A 17,963-nucleotide genomic window follows, 5' to 3' on the forward strand; every position below is an offset into this window, starting at 1 on the left:
TCAAGTATTGTACTTAGTTACTTTATAAATCCTATCCATTACTGAGTAAAAATAACAATTCAACCTACAGGGGAAAAATACGCGCCAGAACCAACAGTGACTAACTTTACAAAACAACTAACTTTAAGTTGCTACTTAAACTGAACAAGAAGTTCAGTTGTTGTGAAGTTGTTGTTTTTGCACTTACATTTGTTACACTTGTTCTTTAATTAAAAACAAAATAGTTTTGGATTTCTGACCCCTTGTCCTATTTTTACTACCCTCACACCCCTCACAAAGAAAGTAACTAAGTAACTTTTACTTAAAGTACATTTCAAATGAACTACTTTTTACTTTTACTTGAGTACATTTTCAGATGAGTACTTTTACTTCTACTTGAGTAATATTTCATCAAAGTATTGGTACTTTTACTTGAATACAAAATTTCTGTACTTTTTCCACCTCTGGTGCTTAGCTACAAGTTCAAAACACAATAAAAAAGAGATGAAATGTAAATGCTGTCATAATATAATGAGATTTTTTTTTTCTTGGCTGTTGTCAGGGCAAATTTCATACTATAATCTATGCAGTAACCTCCTGTCACATACACCACCTGGTGGTCAGGCAGTTCATTAAGAGAATTTACTGCACAGTTTGACCTTGGGTGCTCTACTAGAGATTAGGACCTTGACAGAGTGAATATTTCGAAATAGATATAGTACTATGAACTATTCACTATTTTTAGAACTGCATTTATTTGAAAGATGGTTTAAGAGAAGAAATACTGAAGTACAACTACTAATGCATGAATTGTAAATTAGAAGTAAAAGTCCTGCCTTCAAAATCCAAAGTATTATCAGCGAAATATACTCATTCTGCAGAAAAATGGTTCTAAAAATGGGGAAAAAGGTCTGGTAGAACTGCAGACAACTCATGGACATCTAAAACATGACCAAGAGTATGGAAGCCTATAGTAGACAATATTAATACGATATTGTAAACTTGAAAATTAAAATGTAATTCCACAGCAGAAAAATAAATTTCCACACATGAATGGGTTATTTGAGTAAAAAGGAAAATCTAAATTCGATAATCAACATTGCATTTTCATTTTCACATATAGGTGTTGTATAGCTATTTTAAAATGAAAATGGAAGAACTGTTCATTCAAAGTCACACCCCTGCTGTACAGTTGACAATATTAAAATGTGAAATTAAATTTGAAAACTAAAATGCAATATAAGCAATGTAACTTAATTTTCCATTTATGTAAGCAATATTGAAGTCACAATTAAAATTAAAATGCAATTTTTGGAAACTGCAGTCAAATTGATGACACTCCTTGCATTGGTAGTGTTAGTGGTGGAAGCAAGAGGAGTAGCATTTTCAATATTCGTTGAATGTTACTGCTCTGAGGCCTCTGCAGCCTCTTAGAGGAGACTTCACCACCACTCAATGACCAAAGCCAGGTTCCGGCAGGTAACCTACGGTGATTGACGTCTTAACTGACGACTCACCGTAATGAGAGATTGCATTTTGCACAGATTCCATTTTCATTGAGCGTGATGACTTGAAATAAAACTTCAAACAGCTTTTCTGTTTTCATTTTGATATGGTCACAGAACACCAGTATCACCAAATTTTAGTCAAATAACACATTCATATGTGATATATTAGAATACTATTGTGGAATTACATAAAGTTTACATCATCATTTTAATATAGTCCCTATAGGCTCCCATAAGGAGAGTATGAAGTAGCATAAAATGGAAAGAGTGTAGTTCCTTGCTACACCCCTGCCTGATTTTTATCAACTCCAGATATTTCCTGTGGCGTGTTGAGTTTATTAATAAACCCCATTTTCTCCATCTCAACCGATCCAGCGTTTCTGTTTCTTCAGAGAAAAAAAAGCGGCGAGAATGGTGTGGCTTATACTGTGTAAAATGTACCTTCCATACTTATGGTTCAGTTCCAGGTTAATATTAGTTATTTTTAGCTGAGGTTCTGGAGCAAATGGTGGAAAAATCTGTCTCACAATGCCAAGGGATAATAAAAGTGTTACAATGCCTTGAGTTTACTACGATTCCCCTCTATGTGAGATATTTTTTGCTCAGCCGTCTTCATGAAATGCATATAAACGTCACACTAAAGGTTAATCCCATGGTATGTAAAATGAGTGCCTATACATGAAAAAGTGACCTTAAAGACAAAATGGGAGCAGACTTCAAAGACAACTGTATGTTGAAAAAAATGGGTTACACAAGTGGTTCCCAGAACAGACAGAGTATAACTTTAATTACTTTAGTACAATGACGATATGCATAAGGCTGAGTAATTTGCGTGTAGGTTTCACTCTCCACTATCTTTATGTCTAATAACATAGCCTAAAATAACACATACATTTTGTAATTCTGTTGAAACTCTTATGGGGCCCTTGAGGACAACATTGATGGTTTGCCTCTCTATTTTTTTTTTTTTTTTTTACTATTTTTATTTATTATGAATGTTTAGGGTGTTTGAATGCTTTGTCGACTTATGTATCTTTACATATGAGGTTTGCTGTTACATGTGGGGCCTATGTTAGGTCCACCTTGTTCTAAGCCAAAGAAGATTACACATGGACACAGTAATGTTTCAAATATCTTAAATCTGATTAGAGGAGGTCTGTAAGGCACTGACAAAGAAAGGTTTGCCAATGTAGATTAGGAACTGACCCCCCCCCCCACATTAGCTGGTGGTGTGTTGATGAGATTGGGCCCTTGTGCTCCTGCAAGGTGGCAGAAACGTAGTGAAACCAAACTGCTCAAATGAGAAACCCTGTTTTGATGTGGGTGTGACTTTGAGGGAAGGTAGTAGACCTATTTACAGTGCATTCAGAAAGTAAAAAAAAAATAATAATTTTCAACCTCATCAATCTACAGTCAATACCCTATAATGACAATGTAAAAACAGAATTTTAGAAATATTTGCAAATTTTTTAAAAAGGAGAAACTTATATCATATCTGACATATCACAATGACATACAGTAAGTATTCTGACCTCTTTTATTGACAGGGGTGCACCTTTCCAGATCAATCAGCTGAATTTACCACAGGTGGACTCCAGTCAAGGTGTAGAAACATCTAAAAGATGATCAAGAGAAATGGAAGCCACCTGTGTCACAGCAAATGGTCTGAATACTTATGTCAACGTGATATTTCAGTTTTTCCTTTTTAATAAATTTGCGAAAATTTCTAAAATTCTGTTTTCGCTTTATTATTCATTATGAGTCATATGTGAGTGTAGATTGAGATACGCACAAGGCTGCAACATAACTAAATGTAAAGAAAATTGAAAGGGCCTGAGCACTGTCTGAATGCACTGTATATAACTTTTACAACAAACTGTTACTTTAAGAGAGGTGGGCTATAGTAATGCTATCCAATTCTCAAACAGCTCCAAATGTATCAAAAAGGCCATTTTTTTTAACAGACATTTTAATTTGTCATAGTAGGAAAGCTGGTGTTATTAATAACACTGGCAGTGGCTCGGTTTTATTCAAATGTCTCTGTAAGCCATGAAAGTGCGACAGCATGAATAACACTATGACAAAACTGTGACATATCAACATGTCATGACAGAACTGATCTGATCCTAAATGAAATTTTTGTTCAAAGATACTCAGTAGAAAAATAGATATATACATAGTAGATATGCTGGATATACATACATGATAATGAAAATGAAAATGCTTGTTTTGTTGAACAAACAGTCCAAAACCCAAATATTATTCAGTTGATTATCATTAAAGACAAAAACAAGCAGCACAACCAGTAATTCTTTGGCATATTGTGCTTGAAAAATGAGTAAACCGATTCATCAGTTATCAAAGAGGCTGCAGATGAATTATCTCTTGAATGCCTTATCAATTAATCCACCAGTCATTTCAGCTCTACCTGAAACTATGTTATGAATTAGAAAACTTTTTCACAGCAAGGACGGCTAAACTGACAAAAAATTAGACCACGGACCCCCACTTTTTTAAGAATTAGCCCCAGGGTCCGCCACATAAGATAAGATATTTGCTTTTAGGTGTTTTATAACAGAAAGTGTGTGAAACCCACAACCAAAATAGTCATATATTCTGTCACTGTGTTACTCATGGGTGAAATTATAGTGAAAATTAATTATTCCCCTTTTTGCCGGGGACCCCTGGGGGTCCCTGGACCCCACTTTGAGAACCACTGATCTATGTCACAATATAACAAGCCCTGGTCCATGGTCCAATCCCTGAATAAAATTTGAGTACATAATTAGATTTATTGTGTGATTTATATATTTTACTTTGATCTATTTGCATGTTTTATATCGACTGGGGTGACGCACTTAGATACTTGATACAATAACAACCCTGATACTGTGATGTCTGTTATGAAGAGGATGGTGAATCCTCTGTGAGATTGTGTGTTAAATGCACCTACATTTGTACATGAACTTATTTTATAATGACCTGCCACTGCATAAGCATGGCTGGCCTGTTCATAGGTTTGATTATTTGCACTTTTCCCGTCCTGTTTCACTGAAATATAAAAACATCTCCTCAGATCAACTCTGCTACATGGTGTGGAGAGAGTCCTCGGGGGGAAAACACAGTAACTTCCTGAAATCTTAGTTGGGGCGTGATCCTGACACTCCTCTCCTGTTTATATTTTTTTCCTCCAGGATCCTAATACGTGGCTGTTTGGGAAAGCCGCCGCGACCGACTGTTACTTGAGTGCTGCAGCTAGCGGATCTCTGCCCTCAGCAGCTGGGAGTGTGGAGAAACTCTAGCCTGCCTTCATCAAGCCGGCCTGGATGGCAGGGACACACTGGTGCAAAGACTGCCGAAACCACAAGGTATTTAAAAATAATAAAACGCCACATCCATGTAGTACTTTGATGGTTTTCCGAGCCTTAACGTTAGCACGAACTTAACTCAAACTGGTGCTAGTTTTAACGGTGCAATCGTCACTGTTTAAATCTGCAGTGATTGCGTGTGCGTCAAGCTAATCTGTCCGGCTAATGTTAGCCTGCTAACTTTTATTCACAGGCGTGAGAGTTAGCGAATTCAGCATGTCTTTGTCAAAAGCTCGGTTTCCAGTGTAATGTCTGTTTACTGTGTTGTTTTGTCAGTTTTCGCACCGCGGTGTTTTGATTTTCTGTGTACTTTATGTCGCAACGCAACTGTTACGAGTTTACTGGCGCTGGCTCGGGTCGACTCTGCCCTGCTAACTCCCACACAGGGACATGAGCAGCAGTGTGTCTGGATGTTTCCAGCACTAATAATAAATATCTGTTGCATCCTTTCTGCTAAAGATGGGACAGAATAATCAGTGGCAGCGAGGTTAACGCCACTTTAACTTTTTAACTTTTAACAATGAACGAGCAGCTGCCAAAAAGACGCAGACACTTGACACCTCTGCTCCACCACAGTTCAGAGGCAGATGTTACTGTCGTACCATTTACTTCACAACGTGTATCTCACAGCATTTACTTACTTTATAGATCATGCATATACAGTATATCAGTCACAGGATGAAACTTTTACTTTGATATTTAAGTATATTTTACATCTGTACTGTGTATTGCTGTGTTGATCTTTCTGCACCACTACCTGGCAAAATTTAACTTCAAACACGACGTCAGCATGTATCAGCAGCAATAATTTGCATCTGGTTAGAGTTTAAAAAGTAAATAATTACTTTGATTAGCTGATTTTATATTTGTAGAGTAACTTCCAGTTCCACAAAGGTTTTACCTTGTCCAGATTTGTGAACGTTTTACTTCCATAATATATATTGGAGCCATATTGGATATATCTTATCACAGATATATCAGTATTTGTTGATAACTAACCAGAAATATAACCACGATATGAGTTGCAGTCATTTAAAAACATTGTCTCCAGTTTGTTCAGCAGTTTGCAACAGTTTATTTTACAACTGTAAAATGTCCCACTCATTACATACTCACAACTTTAATTTAAGGGATCCTTATTAGCATTATCCTGTGTTTATGTAGAATAAATCATTTCAAATTGTGATATCGGTATGAGCCTGAAAAATGCATGCTTGGGCTATAATGTATGTTGAAACTGAATTGAATTTTGTTATTTAATGTGGAGCTGAAATAAGTGATTGATTAATTATGTGTAACTTAACAGAACATTTATTTGCAAGGTGCAGGAGAGGCCTGTCTGAACGTGTGCTCCTCTTACAGCATTACTGGTTGCAAGTGCTCTTCGGACCGTGGGACGGATGAAAGGTGGACGCTGCAGGAGGCCCAGCTGGGCTGTAGCTGCTCTGTTTATCCCAGTTACCCTGCTGATGCTGACCTCCAGAGGAGCATCAAGCAGCCAGAAGATGACACAAACAGCTATGGCTCATGCAACAGCCACAGCAGCAGGACCAGGCCCCAGCCTGACAGTTGACCTCCCAGGCCTCCAGGCAGTAGCAGACCTCTTAGCCAGCGAACAGGCTCATGTTTGGTTCCTGTCCCTGGTGGGCTCTGTTGCTGTAGGCCTCAGCGGGATTTTCCCCCTACTCGTCATTCCCATTGAGGCTGGAGCAGCCCTCAAAACAGAAGGTGAGAGATGGCAATATGGAGTCTAAATATGCCTTGAAATGCTTGGTAAGGCACAATACTATACCATCACAATATTTCACTCATGACAATACTGACAACACAATATAGATTATTATATGCAATATTTTGAAAGACAGTCATCACTGATACATCATGTTGTGTAAGAGAAAGGGCCTTTAAAGGAGCTATGTGCCAGTTTTGCTTTTGTTACATAGTCAAAGTTACCATTGACAGATGTTAACTTACCAGTCTTGACAAGAGGTTATTATACGCCCTCTAAGCAGCACTACTTCTTCAGGGCAGACTGGATGCTACAGTGACTGGGTATAGGAAAGTGACAGCCCTGTTGGGCTGGGGCTAGCTGGTTAGCATGCTAACTTCAGGAGTAGAAAAGAAGTGATAGAAAATAAACAAGAGTAAACAACAAAATAAGAGTTAACATTGGTGTTGCAAATGGTACAATTTAAATGTTAATCAACTAAAAGCTGACAAAATCCCAAAGTGTTGAAAGCAGAAGAGTTCAGAGTTCAAATTTCTGCAATAAAAGAATGAAATATCTCTGCCTCATCAACTCAACAGAATGTATCACATTCCTGGTCCATGCTTAATGCATTACAGGAACTGCAGACAGGACCATCCGTCTGTTCTGGCATCCACAAATTTCACACTTCTCAATACTATAAATAAAAACTCCAGCTCTTTAGTGGCTCTGTAGTAAATCTCAGCTCTCCACACCCCCTTAACAAGAGAGAACGACTTCAGTGGGTTCAGCAAGTAGTGCTGCCAGGTCTTTGTCAGCCAGTCCTCGGCCCAGCTGCACCTTCTTCATGGTTTACAATTTTAGATGGAGCACAGCCTTAAATGGGCACTTGTACTTCCTGGAAAAGAGAACGTCTTCAGTGGTGACTTCATGAACTTCATTACAGGTCTCTCTGAGGGAAGCAATACCTTAAACTATAAATGAAATTGAAGGCTTTGAAAGCAGTGTGCCCAGTAAGAGATGTAAATTTAGTGAAAACTTTTACTTAAAAACATTTTTTCTCACTTTACTTAAAGTCCCCCAATTAAGAATACATAAGAGCCATATAAACATTTAATAAATGGTGTTTTAACAGATTATAATGTAGTTATAAGAAGACATAAGGACACTTGAGTGTTTGTTAATGTACAGGATTTGTGGACAATTTTAAGTTGTACTTTGAAGACATATTATTACAATGATCTTTTACTATGTGGTCATTCATTTTTATACAACAGCCTCCATTTGTGAACGCCCACAGCAGGAGTTATATCTGCTTATAAATACATTATAATGTGTAAATAATTTATTGAATGTACGCATACTGCTTATAAATGTTAAATAGTGGGACTTAAAGTAAAGTGTTCTTTTTTTTTCGGTTAGGCATTATGTTTTCAGTTTGTCTGTCTGCCCGTACATATGTCTGTCTGTCTGTCTGTCTGTCTGTCTGTCTGTCTGTCTGTCTGTCTGTCTGTCTGTCTGTCCGTCTGTCTGTCTGTCTGTCCGTCTGTCTCATTCCCGTAAACGCAATATCTCAGTAACACCTTCAAGGAATTTCAGTATGATTCAGATTTGGCACAAACATTCACTTGGACTCAAGGATAAACTGATTAGAATTTGGTGGTCAATGGTCAAAAACACATTTCTGGTCGTAGCTCACGGATTATTTGATTATGACACAATTTCACTCAGATGTCGAATAGGATGAAACAATGAAGTGATGACATTTTATATCCAAATGGTCATGGAGGTGTACAACCGCAAGGTGGTAATTCTAGTATAAAATGACAAAATCAGTAACAAGAGCCATGTGTTGTACTGGATAGAAAGCATTTCAGTTAAATGGTCCTCCGGTTCCACATCAAATGAAACTGAAAGCCATGAAGTACTGTGGGAAAAATGTAATGAAAAAAGGAAGTTTCTGTGTAACCTTTTTAAACAAGAGTAAGAGTCTCAAGCTGCACTGACAGCTCTCTGAGGCTGCACTGAGGCCTAGAAGTGCTTACTTGTAACATATGAATAACTCTGACAATGGTAGATTTATCATCTCACTCACATACTGAGCTTCAGACACCAGGGATAAGTTACTTTAGGTCAGCCTGAGGCCTGTTGCCTCAAGTGGCCCCACCCACAGGAACGTGGCAATCCAGATGTATTTTTGGTTGTCAAGTGCAGCCCTGACCGGAGGCTAGTCATTACCAAGGAAACTCCTCAAAAATAATAAAAAAAAATCTGTGGAATACATGAGTAATCACAGTGTATATTACTATCCCAAGCTAGAACCATTTTTGTGCATTTATGTGCATGAAGTTTTATTTGTTAGGAAATTATAAATGAATCAATAGAGGATGCGCCATTTATAAAAAAATAAATAAATAAAAAAAAAAGAGAGAGAGAGCTGTAAATATTTGCGTTGGTGATCTTAAGCCAAAATGAAAGATAACATGAAATTAATGAATAGTTCTTTATTAATCGGACTGTACAGTAATTGCTGCCTTGTTTCTTCACGCTTTCTTTGTGTTTCCTCAGCTGGATGCCAGAAGCTGAAGCAGCTATTGAGCTTTGCTATTGGTGGTCTCCTTGGTGATGTATTTCTTCACCTCCTCCCTGAGGCGTGGGCACTCTCCGTCTCTTCAGGTTGGTCTCCTTTGCGCCAATGCCATCACCACCTTTGTATCTGAAGTATTTATTATTTCTTTGAACCATTTTTCCCTCTCAAATATACAAACAAATTAGGTAGTTCTACCAAAGTGGCTAATGATATGTTTGCTATTGAAATATACTATTAATACTACATTGCCTTGCGCTCCAGCAATCTGCTTTCTCACCGACAACACAGACTCATGTAATGTCAATTTTCGTAAACGTCACATAGGGACAGTATTTGGGGATTGATAAACCTTTAATTAATCAACCACGTATTACATTGCATTCTTATTATGTATACTTTTTCTGTAACATAGTGAACAGGCAGTATTGTTAATGCAGTGTTTCACGTTGTTGTAGTTATTAGAGACGGTGTTGTTTGTGACACTACCACTCACATACCTTAGTATTGGTATAATGCTCAGGTGTCACTCACTGTATTTGTTCACTCAGTCTTATGTACAATCTGTCTGCTACCACCCCTTCCCCAGCTGGTAAACAAAACCACTACATGACCCAAGGCTTGTGGGTAATCGTTGGCCTGTTGGCCTTCCTACTCCTAGAGAAGATGTTCCCAGACCAGGACGGCCACGAGGATCCTGCTTCAAACTCGGACCTGAATTTTAACTCTCCTGTAAGTATCTCAGTTGTAACAGTATGTTTTAGGAGAATATGCTCACTGCTGTCCATGGGAGTCTCATTTCTCACAGACATGTCATTACAAGCCTTAACATATTTCTTTTTTCTTTCTTTCTTTTTTTTTTTTTTTTTTTTTTTTGGAGTTCTTAGTACAGACCCATTTCATGCTTGGTCTGCATATTTCTGCCTGTGGTATCAGTGTTTTGGTCACTGACCGTAGCATCAGATGACCGACTGTACAACCGCCATATCTGTGATCTCCTCTAAGAAGGAATGTGTTAAAAGGAACAGTTCAGCAATTTGGGAAATGCACTTATTGGCTTTCGTGTAAATAAAAAGATTGATGCCGCTTGTCAAGAAATAGTCCAGCACCTAACCCCTCGTAAAACCACAATGTGTTGTTTTTATGCTTAGGATTTTGTACAGATTATATGTTAAACGAGCAGCCAAAACCATATGAGACATTGTGTCTACTGTGCACTGGGTTGAAACACTTGCTCATAGTTGTTCATCATTTAATTAGTGTGTGAACTAGCATCAAAATGAGCTGCTTGCCCTAATAAGTGTTTAACACATCACTTCTTTGCAGACTGTGAACATGTGGTTGCAGTATGTTTGTAAAGGCAGCCTCATCCTCCCTCCTGTCTTTATAATGCCAGTGAGGGAGAAGATTGGAATCCACGGCTCAGCTCCTCTACTTGTGTCTATTTATAGCGCCGGGGTGAAGCAGCTGCTTTAGCCATTTCAGTGTCCACAGGAGAGCACTCAGCTTATAGACAGAGGCAACAATAGACAGGGACAGAGTGCGACAGTGTCTGTGAGAGTCAGAGAGGGAGGTTATGAGTATTTCCTCTTAAAATACTCAGTGTTTCAGCTTATGTTCCCAAAACATTCAAAGACTGTAACAAGCTAAACTTCTTTTCATTTCAATATTGGTCAGTGTTTTTGATGGATGCGTCATATGTGCGGATATTTCAAATTCTTTGTGTAAAATGTTATGTCATTGAACAAATACACTACACTAATAAGGTGTTTTGCTGTTGACAATTTAGCCCCTATCTGTTTTACAGCAGGAGGAGATTGATAGCCCTGAAAATTCATCACACTTTATTACTTCCTCATGCTTCAATCATAGACATGGAGCAAACATTTCCTTGCCACAGCCAGAAGACAGCAGGCTATTTTCCTTTCGCTTAATTTGACTATCAGTTTAAATTGCAACGTAGGTGGTTTCTGAATGAGGGAACAGGGAAGTTGGCTGTTCTCGGAAAACTGAGGCTATAGCCCGAGATGAATCTGTCTCCTCTTCTATATTTAAAAGATAAACATGTTGAACTTCATCTGTTATGTCTGAAAAATAAAGCAGAAGTACAAATGACTGCATATCACTGTGTGTAGGAAGCTATTAAAATAATCAGGACTTTTTTAACAGCTTTTCTGCTGCTGGTGGGTGAACCCCATGACACACAGGGGGAGCAACAATAAAATGCCTGTTTGTTGCACTTGAGTTGCAATTTTTAGTAAGTCTATATGTAAGCAATATGTTCCCTTTGGGGAAACAAGTCTGTCCAAGTTAATGGTATATTGCTGATGGTAGACACTGATGGTTAGTAGGAACATAAAAATTATTTATAAAAAGCTGTAAAACAAAGAAAAATTAAAAACACAGAGCTCATTCTGACCTCGTTTTTTTCTCCACAGACACAGTCTAATTCAGTTTTCGGTGAAAAGGCAGTGGCATCACTCAGAAATGGGCACCATGCTGAGTCAAGGAAATCCTCCAAGCAACAGAGTCTGCCGGAAAGATCAGAGAAAATCAGGGTAATGCTGACAACCGAAACATTTCCCACTTACAAAAAAGACAAAAAAAATAAAGAGAGACTTGACTGGGGTTAAACTTTTGATATGAATTTCTAATGTAAGAGCTGCATTTTTTTCAGTACTGAAAACTGTCTACAAGACAGTCTACAAAGTGTAAAGTAACTTTAGGTAACACACAAGACTTACTTAGTATTTAACATAACAAGCTACACAAGCTTACATTCTGTATATTTGAACCACAACGTGTCAAATTCAACCAGCATTGTTGTGACTGATGAATAATTACATTCCTGTTGAGCATGGTTTTCTTTCTTCTGAATAATGAAGGGTAATGTGAGTAAGAGCGGCATTATGTTTTGTGCGTCACAGACAAGTGGATATCTAAACCTACTGGCCAACTGCATTGACAACTTCACTCATGGACTGGCAGTAGCAGGGAGTTTCCTCATTAGCAAAAAGGTAAGACGCTGTGATAACCTCTACCTTCACCACTGAATGAGAGCACCCTCATTCTTTTACCCTGTGGCTACTTTTGGAGTACAATGCATGTGGTATGTTGACTGTGAGGTTGCTTTAGAAATGTTTACATTTCTAATCACACTGGTTTAGCAAATTACCTGTCTGAGAACGTGATTACATGCACCCATAGTCCTCAGCATGCATATTTATACAAGAGCTCCTGGTTTTCATAAACTATAATTGCAGGTGAAATAGCTCCCTTGGGTTGCAGACTAAATCAGAACGCAATTATGAGCTGACAATCACTGCTAATAAATATTGTGCACAAACTGACTCTAGGCTTGCTCATGTCAACATAAAGATATGTTGAACATAGAACTTCAAATTGCACTTGAAACTGGATGGAAAAGATGATGGATGATGGAGAAATGCAATCGTATAGTCTGATACAATACGTTTTCAGCTCTGTTTAGGGGAACCCCATAGAAAATGACTAACAAGAAGGCAATGTCAGACTGAACAAAAGGTCCATTGAATGTGAATACTGTAGGTGTGAACACTTTAAAAGACTAAGTATTAAAGGAGCTATTTTTAAGTTTTGCTATTGTTATAGCATTAGCAGCTGTTTACTTAACACTCATGCCAAGAGCACCTGCCATTGTTGCATTTACAAGACAAAAGGTTACAATACATCCTCTGAGCAGCTATACCTGTTCAAGGCAGATTGGACGCTGCACTAACTCGATTTCGGAAAGTGATGAGAAGCTAGAAGTTATCTACATGAGAAGCTAGCTGGTTAGCATGCTAACTTCAGTAGAAGATAATAGCAAAATAAGAGTCAACAAAGCATTACTTTCCACCACTGGAGACAACTCTTGTCGGGTAAAGGAATGAAGTTTGATGCTGAACTTGCAACGTTTCTTCTAGACTGGTAAGTAAACAGCTGTTAATGCTAACGTTAGCTATGTGGCTATAGCAAAACTTACAAACACCTTTTTCCACCGGGCTTTGTCCTGGTAGTTCCTATGGCCAGTGCGACTATGGCGAGAGCTAGGGGACTTCAGAGGGTTCACAACTGACATTCAGTTGGCATTATGTCAACTACATCAGTAAGTAACAAAACCTGCCTACTAATTAATACAACTAGGTGTTTTGTTCTGCCTTTCTCATAGCACTGCGATCAAGTTGGGTTTCTTACGGTTGTTTCCTGCTTTGGACAGTAGCTAGTCTGATAGCAGTCGCCATGTTGCTAATGTTACCACTAGCAGCCAGAAACAAATATTTCAATGTCCATTTGATAATGGAAATAAATGACACATTTCCTGGTGGTGGCCTTTCTAAAATGAGCATGGGTGAAATGAACTATATTCTTCTTTGCACAAGCGGCGGCTACATTAATACCACTTGGAAATGCTGGGGGGGGGGGGGGGGGGGGGGGGTAGTTGTCTATTGGCACTTTAATGAAAGCAAAGGACAAAAATATATCTGCGGAGTTTGGACATATAACAGCTCCCTTGTGAGTACAGTGTTTGGCAGTGTTCACTGGCAGAGCAGTAGACCTGTTTTATCACCATACCCACTGTCTTAAAAGAGGCATTCATTACAGGATACTACAAACTTTTTCAGTGTGAAACCTGCTCCTGTTGTATTTTGTTACAGGCTTGTCCAAAAAGGTACACATCAATATGCAGTGACACGATTTTTGTATTGCTTCAGTAGTTTACGGTATATTTGTAGCTGTGGGACTGAGAGAGTCCAGCTGGAGAGACATAAGGCTAGCAGCATGAACTATGGATCAGTGTGCCAGAGAGGAAGTTAACTAGATGTCTCAAACATACACATACAAGACATCTCACCAGTGTTTTCTGTTCACGTTCATACGTATTTATCACAATGTGATTTTGCCACAATGAAGTACTGTATGAAAATGATCTGTGCCAACAGAGTGTTGATTAAACATGAATAAATTAGGGTTTTGAAGTTTTTAATTCTGAACGGCCGATCAACATACTTTGAATAGATTATTAGTAAAATAGCACTTAAGGTTGTCAATGTAATGTCAAATTTCAAATTTCCTCTCTGGAATCAGTGAAGTCTGGGATCAATGAATATGGTCGTTAAGTCGAATTGCCTTGCTCAATAACACTCATCATTTTGATGATTTTTTTTTTTTTTTACTTGCTGATTTAATGACTGAAATTTTGATTGAATGAGCTTTTGAGGTTTTTCCCTCCCCCTGCTTCTTGGACAAAAGGTTATTTTATTATTTCATCAGGCTTCATTAGGCACTTCTTTTTAACTTAATTTGAATTTAACAGATTTTCAAATATTTGTATCTGTACATATTGCTCCTTTTATTATAATGAAGCCTGGCTTTGGTGTCATGAACATTTTTAACTTTTTTAACTTTTTTTTTTTTTTTTAAATGTCTTCTTCAAGACAAAGTTTAGAAAATAATTTGGAAAGAAGTCATGAAGCTACAGTTGACACAGTAGGGTGCCCAAACTTTTGCACGTCACAATTTTTTTTCTTTGTTTTAAGTTCAAGATATAAAGACGCCGCATTTGAAAAAAGGCTTGTTTTTGTTTGCTGCAGGTGTTGTATTTACTTATCTCCACTTGAAAATCAACAATGTAATTTGCCCTTGAGTGCCAAAGCATTTGCATACAGCTGCACATTATGCCTCAAGATTGTCTAACTGTAACCGGTTTGAGCTTCGAGTTGTCTGACAAAACCTGCTGAAATTCAAAAGCCTTGCACTTACATGTGATGTGCACATAACTATCCCCCTAACTCACTTCTGATTTGCATTATTGATAGGTGTTATTATGCTCTTCATATAAGACTATTTAATCTTTTAAACTCTGCTCTTTAAGTTTTTACTTTGTCTTTTACATTTTCCATGATTGCACTATGTATTGGAAGCTGAACAGATAAAGCTAAGCACTCAGCTTAGGTGCTTCCAAGCCCCTAGTAACATTCTCCCTTTGAGACTACAGATCACATTTCTTTACCAAGTAAGACAAAGCAGTGTTAATGAGACTTTTCTTGCAGGTTGGCTTCCTCACCACCTTTGCTATCCTGCTCCATGAAATCCCACATGAGGTGAGATTATAGAATTCTTGGTTAAATTATATAATATAATTTCTAAACTTCAGAAGGTCAATGTTTAACCTCAAGGTTTCATGTTTACATGGCTAAAAGTATGTAGGAAGAATTAGACTGCTGTGGTGTTTAGGCATTGCTATGATGAGAGAAATATCTTCATCTGCAGGTGGGAGACTTTGCCATTCTGCTGAGGGCCGGGTTTGACCGATGGAGTGCTGCTCGCATGCAGCTGTCTACAGCGCTGGTCGGCATCTTGGGAGCTTGTTTTGCTCTGTGCACTCAGTCACCAAAAGGCACAGGTAAGACATTACGACCAGTATACATAGAATCAAACACATTATTGTTAACTGGAGAGTTGCCAGAATCAGCTTTAAGTTTTTTTTTGTACCATTTCTAGAAAATGCCACTGCCTGGATATTACCTTTCACTTCTGGAGGCTTTCTCTACATTGCCCTGGTGAACGTGGTGCCTGACCTGCTAGAGGAGTCCAGCTTAAGGTATGTTAGATGTTTTCAAACACTCAAGCTCCTAAAGGTGCCCTGTGGATTTCGTTTTTGTTTGTTTTCAGAAAGTTATGTTTGCATTTAGTCTCTATTGTTTACATCCATGTTTACTAGCTTGCAGTCTTCTTCTCCACTGATTTTGTTGATGCATAGCTACGTTAGTCAGCATTGCAAAAGCGTGAAACCATGTACATGGCGACTATGTAAAAAGGCTCTTTACTGTAGAACAAAAGTGGATATATGATGCAAAGTGCATGAGTTCTATGGTGTGAAAATGGGCCTATGGCGTATTTCTTTAATGTCCTGGAATCGCTAACCTTTTTTTATTTCATTGCTTGTTTGTTTTCTTTCTCTAGGCACTCCCTACTGCAGATCCTGCTCATTTTCTGTGGCGTGGCGGTCATGGCTCTGCTCTCTGCCATTGTTGACTGAACATGGAGGCCTTACCAAAAACTAAAACTCAGCACTGGAGAGAAATCCTGTCCTCCACCATCCCTCATATCTGGTACCTCTCATTCTTGGAAACGTCCTCTTGACTAAGAAATTACATCGTTACATTGATATCATCATCATCCCCACCATCATCATCGTGTTACACTAAAACAAATGTCTGACAAAAGAACGGCACTTTATGGATGGATGACTGAAAGGATGACCTTCTCGATCTGCTGACAGGACATTTGTGAGGACACGTCAAAATGTGCCAGACTTAAACATCAAGGGAATTCAGAGGGTTTGTATGGATATCAGTTACCAAATTGTTTTATATTGTTGATCAGACAATCATGTTGATTTGCACATACATTTACACAGGTACATCTGATGTACCTGCTCAACAGAACAGGTGTTATTGGACCTTTTCATGGACCTCCTCCTTTAAAATGCATTGAACCCTAAATTGTTTAAACATTATATGTGTTTGTTGCTGTTGTGCATCTTCTGTTTCCAATGTAGCTGCTGCATATTTATTGAAAAAAAACAATCAACCCAGTCTTACCAGATGTGCGCCACAACCATCACGCCATATTCTTGTCTAGTTAAGAAATAAGTGCCAAGAAGTGAAGATGGTCTGTTACACTATTGTCGACTCTACACCAAAGTATACTTTTTCTGGTTGTATTGCCCTCACACACTACAGTCTGCACCTTTTTTTTAAAGCACAGGTTAGTGCTTACATAAACCTCTGCTTGAATAAATAATTGTGATAATGTTATAAATTCTTGTTACCAAGAACTTTGTGAGTCATGGGACAGATAACAGCTCTTGACCATGCAGGATTATTCGTATTATTATGTTGTTCACTTCTGAAAGTAAAAGTTTCCACTCCTGAAGAAATAAACTGTAAATTTCTCTATAATCTCTATTTTAAAAAAGTCTGTTTATTTTCAACTTTAGGACAAAAAGACCACACGTACAAGCAGACAGTTTGTATGAAGAATTAGGACACAGGCATTGTATTGATCTCAGTGGGATTAGGATATCCTGATATTGATTGGTAGACCTATGTTAAGGTACTGACGCAGCCCAGCGGCTTGAATTGACCTTGCTCCACAAAAACCTGTCCACCGTGAGCATGTTTTTACTGCAAAGATCCTATGCCTGAAATGTCATATGGGAGTAGAGGGAGGGGGTATTGATTGTGTGTTTTCACACTTGTCCAATTTCAACACAGTCTGTTTGGCAAGCTTCTGTTGCCATAACGACTCCGCTGCGGGTTGCCTTCCTTAGTCATCAGCCTGTGAGCAGCCCATTGTCTGTGGGAGCCTTCCTCAGTCATAGCACATAAGGACAACAAACAACCACTATGTACACTGTAGTGGAAGACATTCAGTGGGAAATGGTGCAAATACACGCATGACAAATCTTTCATTGATACTTGGATAAGGTTCCATAACTTCATAATTTAATCCAAGTGTTAAAATACGCAAGTGTAGATTCAAACATTTGATCACCAGCTGACAAATATAACTTTGTTGAGAATGCGGACGACCCCTCAGTAATTAAATGGATTTATATTAAGCTATATGCAGTGAGAGGTTTAACAGTGCACCTACTGCTCACTAAATCCTGGAATTTCCCATCTTCTGCTTTTTGATTTAATGCCTGTGCAAGAGACGACATCATGGCAAGATATCGTAACGCCAAAACTGAACGTTTCCGACTAAGCTGTGTGTGTGTGTGTGTG

General features: G+C 38.3%; 1 protein-coding gene across 1 annotated transcript; it reads left to right on the forward strand.

The window, feature by feature from the left end:
* Nucleotides 1-4,653: 4,653 nt before the first annotated feature.
* Nucleotides 4,654-17,135, forward strand: slc39a13 (solute carrier family 39 member 13). Its single transcript, XM_056380959.1, has 10 exons — nt 4,654-4,855; nt 6,218-6,583; nt 9,132-9,239; nt 9,740-9,882; nt 11,589-11,708; nt 12,078-12,167; nt 15,222-15,272; nt 15,442-15,574; nt 15,673-15,772; nt 16,135-17,135. The coding sequence occupies exons 2-10, from the start codon at nt 6,256-6,258 to the stop codon at nt 16,208-16,210; spliced, it is 1,149 nt and encodes a 382-aa protein (XP_056236934.1). The 5' UTR covers nt 4,654-4,855; nt 6,218-6,255; the 3' UTR covers nt 16,211-17,135.
* The last annotated feature ends 828 nt before the right edge of the window (nt 17,136-17,963 follow it).

The sequence above is a fragment of the Seriola aureovittata genome, chromosome 1 (assembly GCF_021018895.1).
Source record: "Seriola aureovittata isolate HTS-2021-v1 ecotype China chromosome 1, ASM2101889v1, whole genome shotgun sequence".
NCBI lineage: Eukaryota > Metazoa > Chordata > Actinopteri > Carangiformes > Carangidae > Seriola > Seriola aureovittata.

Excerpts from the sequence above, each read along its gene's own strand:
- slc39a13 (XM_056380959.1), top strand. The coding sequence starts at position 6,256 with ATGAAAGGTGGACGCTGCAGGAGGCCCAGCTGGGCTGTAGCTGCTCTG. Across the intron at positions 6,584-9,131 it reads AGCAGCCCTCAAAACAGAAG|CTGGATGCCAGAAGCTGAAG; the intron begins GTGAGAGATGGC and ends GTGTTTCCTCAG. Across the intron at positions 9,883-11,588 it reads ACCTGAATTTTAACTCTCCT|ACACAGTCTAATTCAGTTTT; the intron begins GTAAGTATCTCA and ends TTTTCTCCACAG.